Raw genomic sequence first — 6939 nt, 5'->3', positions numbered from 1 at the left:
CATAAAAAATATATTTGTGCATGTGTATTAAGTTCTATTCTTCTAGAGATCTCTAATACAGGGCAGGAAGTGTGTCCAGGGGAACCTAGTGAGGAGAGAAGCTGAGCTGGAGGCTCTTGGTGAGGCCAGCCAGGGATCCACTGGGTGTTGGACAAAGTCATAGGGATCTGACCTGCCTCAGCTCTGGCAGCTGTGGCACATGTCGCTCTTCACATGCTCAGGCCTCACACCCTCCAGCCTCTTCCAAAGCTGTGTCTCCCAGCTACAGCCACAATGGTTTGCTGTTGTTTAAATTATGTGTGGAGTGGGGGTGGGGGGGGAATGTACTCAGATGTAGGGCCTCAGGATGTCAGAAGAGGGCATGGAACGCCATGGAACAGGATTCCAGATAGTTGTGAGCCAGCCGGCAGATCCAGTGCTGGGAATTGAACTCTGGTCTCCTCCTCTCCCTCTCCCTCCTCCCTTCCTGTCTCCCCTCCCTCATTTCTCTCCTTTTCTCCCTTTTGTCCCTCCCCTCCCTCCACCTTGCCTCAGGTACCCTGAAGCTTTTCAGTTGTCCGAAAAGTAAGGTGTAAACTCAGGTTTGTTTTTAGAAACTCCTTTTCCCCGATATCATTTTTTAGAACCTGACCTAAGTTCAGACTCACTGGTGGCCCAGTGAGTCAGTCTCAGCTGCATGCTAGCGTGTGGCACATGCCTCATGCCTGGGACCCCCTTGCTTTCTTCTGCTTTGTCGTGTATCTATGTGTAATCCGTCATATGTGCAATCCAACAATGACAGCTTGTAAGGTGTCATTGTTCTCTGTCCCTGTGAAGGAGGACAGACATATATTTTTTCTTTCTCAAGATTTCTGACCCCTTTATGTCTAAACTCTTATAAGACTGTCAATGCAAACTACTTTTGGACACATTTTAAGTTTTTTTTGTTTTTTTTTTTGTTTTGTTTTGTTTTTTTTTGGTTTTTCGAGACAGGGTTTCTCTGTGTAGCCCTGGCTGTCCTGGAACTTACTCTGTAGACCAGGCTGGCCTCGAACTCAGAAATTCACCTGCCTCTGCCTCCCAAGTGCTGGGATTAAAGGCATGCACCACCACACCCGGCTTGGACACATTTTAAAATTGACTCTTAGAAGTGACTGTGCTCATGTTTATATATATACAAAATAATATATATGTTTATATATTATATATGCTAATACAGCATTTGCAACCACCAATGTCACAAAGTCAACTGGTTCAGCTAGAGATAGAACACTGTCAAAGGAACTTATTAGATATTTAATAAAGACATTTTATTTCAGAAAACACCGTCTTTCTTAATCGGATTATATATTTTGACTAATAAAGCAAAATTTGGAAGATGAAGATTGTGGCAGGGGGGTGTAATAAAGGCAACCTTCTGAGCAGCAGAAAATGAAGATGTCTAGAGGGATTGGATTGTATAACCAGGATGCACCGGGGTGAGGGCAGACGCGGCTCGTATCTGATGGGGAGATCACACTGGAGGCCATGTTTTGCCCTATCCTCCTCCTCCTTTCTCAGCCGTCTTTTTTCTTCTTTTTCTTCTTGTCTTTCTTGCGTTTCTTCTCCTCTCCTTCTGGATGTTCTGGGGGTGCTGTACTTTCGGGAGGAGCCTCTCCGGTCTGCTTAGCGCTGGAATCAGAATCAGTTTCTTGGTTTACTGATGACCTCTTGGATGTTTTCTTTTTCTGTTTGCCTTCCTCCGCCTTCTTTATCAGAAAGCCATCTTCATTCTGCTTTATTACTATTCCGTCTTGGTTCCTCCTTATCAGGGACTCCAGTCTTCTGAAAAGAAATGGCTCTTCATAGCATATGGTCTGGGCATCAATTTCACTTTCGTTTCTTTGGCCACCCCTTACTTGAGAGTCTTGTCTTCGCGGTGGAGGCTGCTGCTGCTGCTGCTGCTGCTGAGAAGAGGGAGGAGGAGCCGGTTCTTCACACCATATGGGTTCTCGTCTGTAGGACTCGAATCTCTTTGGACAGCAGTATTCACACTGGCATCTTCTCCACTCCTTACAGCACTTTATTTGGTCCTCTCCGATACCCTGGAAGGTTACACTCCCTCCATGTCTTACCATCTGGCCTTTGCAATCTGGGAACAGAACTGAGTATACAGCAAAAGCGTGAGATTCAGGTATCCAGCATTTCCTTTCCTCCCTCCCCCAAGGCTGACTTCCTTCTGTCTTAGAACCAACAAACTAAGGACAACTGGAGATCTCGCCTTAAAATATACAATGGTGGAAATCACATAGTGTAGATATTAATGTGACTTAAAGTATTAGATAACAGATACTGATAGCTAATAAGATGTAGATATTATTGATACAATTCTGGACTCTCTTCAGTGAACTGCTGGCGGTGGCTGAGGGATGCTCACTAGGAGCTCAGAAAGTGGTCCAAGGGGAGGGTTGGGTGGTATTGCTCTTTTGTAGGCCTGCCTTCAACTCCCCTGCAGCAATATCCTCAAAGCAGACACTGGCGGCCTTAGGTTTTTTAAAAGAGGAACGTCTGATGTGACCGTTAGCATTATATGCCTCAGTTTTGTGAGGAGACATGTCCAGTGCAGAAAGCATGAGAGCCCTGTGATGTGTCTGAGAAGAGTTAAGGAACTTACCATAGGAGGCAGTGCTAAAAAGCAAAACACAAAAGAGACATCAGTGGGGATTACTCAGGAGAACCGCCTTCCAACAGCTTTTCTTTAGAAGATTATCTTTATTTTTGTTTCTTTATGTCGGTGAAAGCGTGTGCAGTGTATATGAGCGCCCTAGGAGGCCTGCTGAAGTTGCAGCTCCCGTGGGTGCTGGGAACTGAGCTCAAGCCTTCAGGAAGAGCAGCAAGGGTTCCTGAGCACGGTGTTCTTTCCATTCCCCAGTGAGAGGGGAAGGCCAGGCACAGTCGTGCCCACAGAGAGGAGAACTTGGTCTCACTCAGTAAGATGCACATCCTCAGACTATCGATGCCAGTTCTGCCCAGGTTTAACAAAACCTGACAGGATTTTTTTCATTTGAAACGAAAACTATCAGTTTGCCAGGGCAGAGCACAGAGGCAGCAGACCCCAAGTTATGACAGACACTATCAGTGGGGCTCAGCCTTTCTAACGCTGTGACCCTTTAAGACAGTTCCTCCTGTGGTGACCCCACCCTCAACCATAAGATTATTTTTATAATTCCACTCTGTGACTATTAGGAGTTGTAATGTAAATATTTCTTGGAGACAGAGGTTTGCCAAAGGGGTCTCAACCCACAAGCTGAGAACTGCCGGACTGCATGCTGGCAGGCTGGCCACCAGTGCTCTTCCACAGTAACTGAATCAGAGAAAAGATACTGTGGTTTACTCCAAAAGGAAACTAGACTACAAGGACCTAAAACTGAAACAAGAGTGAACCATTGAAGGCAAAATGACGCAGATAGAAGAATATGCAATTCAAGAGGATCCAGGAACAGAAAGTCCAGGCTGTTTATCACAGAAGAAGGGGAGGCAAGGAGTCATGCAAACTTACTGAGTTCCCAGGAGCTGTCAACTGAAAGAGATAAAGGCAAAGGAGGGTGGTCAGTGGCTGTTGGCTTCCCCTTCTTTCCCAAGCCCCAGGCAGGCTTCTGCATTGGATGGGCTATCCTCACTGCTGTCTAAGCTCACTGGGTTGAATGTCAGACACTTTGCTTTTCTGTGCACTTACAGCTTGGTTCTTCGGCAAGCAAGGCCACACTCCCTACCTTCACCTGAGTCATTTTTCAGTTATGGTTTGAAATGGGAGATCTTTAGGCCAGATTTCAAGACCTTGTCTTCATTTTCAAGCCCCTGTCTCAGAAAATTACTGAAGGTTGAGGGACGGGAGAGACATGTTCCGGGAGGCAGACAGATAAAAAGATTTAAATGTACACTATCGAATGTGGGGGGAAAGGGATGGGTAATTATTTGCCACTGAGTTCAGTGGTTGGATGTCTGCAGAATCAGTGTAAGTGGAGGCCAAGGATGCTACCCATCCCAGAGGAAGCCTGAGAGAGAAGACCCAGACTTACCCCAGCTTTTCAGTACCAACCCTTAAAAGGAAAAAGAAAACAAATTAGTTTTAAAATAAATTATGTACTAGGGTCCCATGAAAACTCCCCTTGTAAGGCCAGAGAGGGGATTTAGTGAAGGATTCCCTTCCCAAGCATGTGCTGCCCTCTCGTTAGCTGCTCTGGACTCCGTGTCAACAACTCAGGTACTCAGAACAGAACAGCTTTATGACCTGTGGGATCAGCTACAGGAGTAACGGCCATTTTTTTTCCTTCACAAAATGAAATTTAAAAAGAGAAAAAAAAGATTCTTAACCAAGTCAGAGCATCCTTGCTTTCAGGAGACTGACAGGTTCCTGTCACAAGCCCCTTCTTCGTGCATCTTTTTAAATTTCCTTCATTCTACATTGTCATCATCATGAACATTAGTCCCTGTGTTCTCTCACACAGCACGGAAAGCTCATTTGTAATCATGTCTCTAAATGTTGGCTACAGTTTCTATTTTTGACAATATCTGGGGTTTAATGAGAGTTCTAAAGCTGGCTTGAGAACTTGTGGTGAAAGAAATACTCTAGATACTTAAAGATAATAGCAGAAAGAAAACCATTTTTATTTTTAAAAATTACTAGTTATGTGTGTATGTATGTGTGTATGGATATGTATATGTGTGTGTGTATTATATATATGTATGTATGCATGTATGTATGTACATATGCATGCATGTATGTATATTCATATGTGCCTGGGCCTTCTAAAAACTTTGCACCATGTAGGTTTTGGGAATTGAACTCAGCTTGCCAGTCTCAGTGGCAAGCTCCTTTATCCGTGGAGTCAACCTGGTTCTTTATTCTCTTTCACCACGTCCTGCAAGGTTCCCATTGCTCCTTTGCTTTACTTCCAAACTGTCTGAGTTGTCTTTACCTGCACCCCCCCCCAACCCCCAGTAATCCCATGTCATGATTGAGGAAAAATCAACAACCCCCATGATTTCACAAAAACTTTGGGCAACTAGAACCACTCAGCAGTAGGGCTTGCTCCACAGCCCAGAGTACACGATAGTGCAATTTCATACAAGAGTTAGAGTCCGCGAGCAGCATCAATGGTTCCTCTTTGTTCATAGGACATTTAGGGGAAGAGCTGAAACACACTTACTAGATAAAAGCGCTGTCTTCGTGGGGTTAGGGAGGCTACAGAAAGCAGCTGAGAGGTGGGTGAATTCGCTACAGAATGTCACCCAGGATGGGCTCCTTGCTCCCCTAGTGCCCTAAACAAAACCTGTCTTAACACTAACAGGCAAGGGCTCTATTATTTCATTAAAACCCCAGTTCTATGCCAACCACGTGGTGCTTACGGGAGTTCATGTCTACCCAGAGAGCATCTGGCAATGCGCCAAAGGACTAACTGACCATTTCTACTCTCAGCAAACCCATGTGTGAAAGGAGACCTATACTGACTTCCCAGCTGATGGGTGGGGACTGTCTGTCACCTTAACCTGATTCTAAAAAGCCGGAGAGACAGACGCAGAGGGAAAGGGGCAAAAACCACACGTTTCTTAGGAAGTGGTGGCGCTGGAGACACATACCTCATACTCTGAGTTTCTATAAATGGAATTATGAGGACCCTGAACTCTAATGTACCTCATAGCTCATGGCACATGGAACGTTTGTTTTTCTAAGGGCTAGTGCTATCTAGCCCTACTCTGTCAATGGCCTCAGTAGTAATTGTCCTTAAAGCAACCACCACCATGCAGGCCTCGATGCACGCTTTGGTGCATGCATGCTTGTCTTAGTACTCTCTCCGTTCCCTCACTACTGGCTAGACACTGTGCACATTACATAGTAAATTCTTCGGGGCCTAAGGGATTCTAGACAACAGAGGAGAGGGCTTGTAGAAATAGAGGAATTGTATTTAACTTACCAAAAGGCTGGGGGGGGGGGGCGACAGGCCGGACAACAGGAAACAAAAAACATATTAGCAGAATATTTGAAACAAGGGCACAGGCTCTCTCTGTTTCCCTCCCTCTCCCCCCCCCCTTCTACTGACACCAGACCTCTCGGGGAAGCTTTCTATGGTAAGAGGCATGAGCATTTTCTAAAGGAAGGGGGACTGGTCTGATGTGACTGGCTGCAGTGTGTTCAGTTCCCCTTTCCTATCCTACCCACATCCCTTTCCCTCCTTCCATCTGTGTGTCCTGCACTACTCCTGGCTATCTGAATACCTGTGTATCCTCCACAGTTTTTCTTCCTGAGCACAGAGAGTTTCATGTGTTATGAAAAGCTCTTGTTGGAATGGGGAGATGGCTCAATGGTTAAGAGCACTGGCTGCTCTTCCAGAGAGCCCATTCCCAGTACCCACATAGAAGTCCAGTTCACAATCATTTGTGTTTCCACCTTCAGGGAACCTGAACCCTCATATAGACATACACGCAGGCGGAAACATCAGTGCACACAAATGATAAATAAACAATTTACAAAAAAAAAAGGAGAAAAGCTATTAGGAAAAAAGTTGTTTGGGAGATTTTTATCCCCCTCAATCTTTCTGTCACGTGTTTACTTTTCTACTGAATAATTAGTAATAGATTTCTCAGTAAGAGGATTGGGTATTCATAAATTAGAAGCATTCCTCCAAATAGAGAGCAGTTGGAAACAGTATTCTCTCCATTTTGGGATCCTTAATTCCACCAGATTGATGAAAAGAAAGACCACTTACAGATAGGTTCTGCTACATGGGCTAAAAATCTAAATACAGACAGTTAGTGTGGGCTGGCATGGGCAACAGAAATGACTTCTAAGGGAAACTTCTTTCCTGACAGGCATTCTGAGCTGAGAAGAGCCCCCCCCCCCGCAGCCCTTCCTGGGGAGCAGCTGCAGTGTGCTGTCCTCCACACACACACACACACACACACACACACACACACACACAC

At 45.3% G+C, this 6939-nt stretch overlaps 1 protein-coding gene across 1 annotated transcript in view; it reads right to left on the bottom strand.

The window, feature by feature from the left end:
* Window positions 1-1535: 1535 nt before the first annotated feature.
* Tsbp1 (testis expressed basic protein 1) overlaps window positions 1536-6939 on the bottom strand; it is a 43463-nt gene continuing 38059 nt past the window's right edge. The window contains exon 18 of the mRNA XM_021218575.1: window positions 1536-2110. Within this exon, the coding sequence (XP_021074234.1) occupies window positions 1536-2110 (575 nt within the window). The remainder of the gene's footprint in view (window positions 2111-6939) is intronic.

Source organism: Mus pahari, chromosome 18 (genome assembly GCF_900095145.1).
Source record: "Mus pahari chromosome 18, PAHARI_EIJ_v1.1, whole genome shotgun sequence".
Classification (NCBI taxonomy): Eukaryota; Metazoa; Chordata; class Mammalia; order Rodentia; family Muridae; genus Mus; species Mus pahari.
This window is presented reverse-complemented; position numbering and strand designations above follow the sequence as displayed.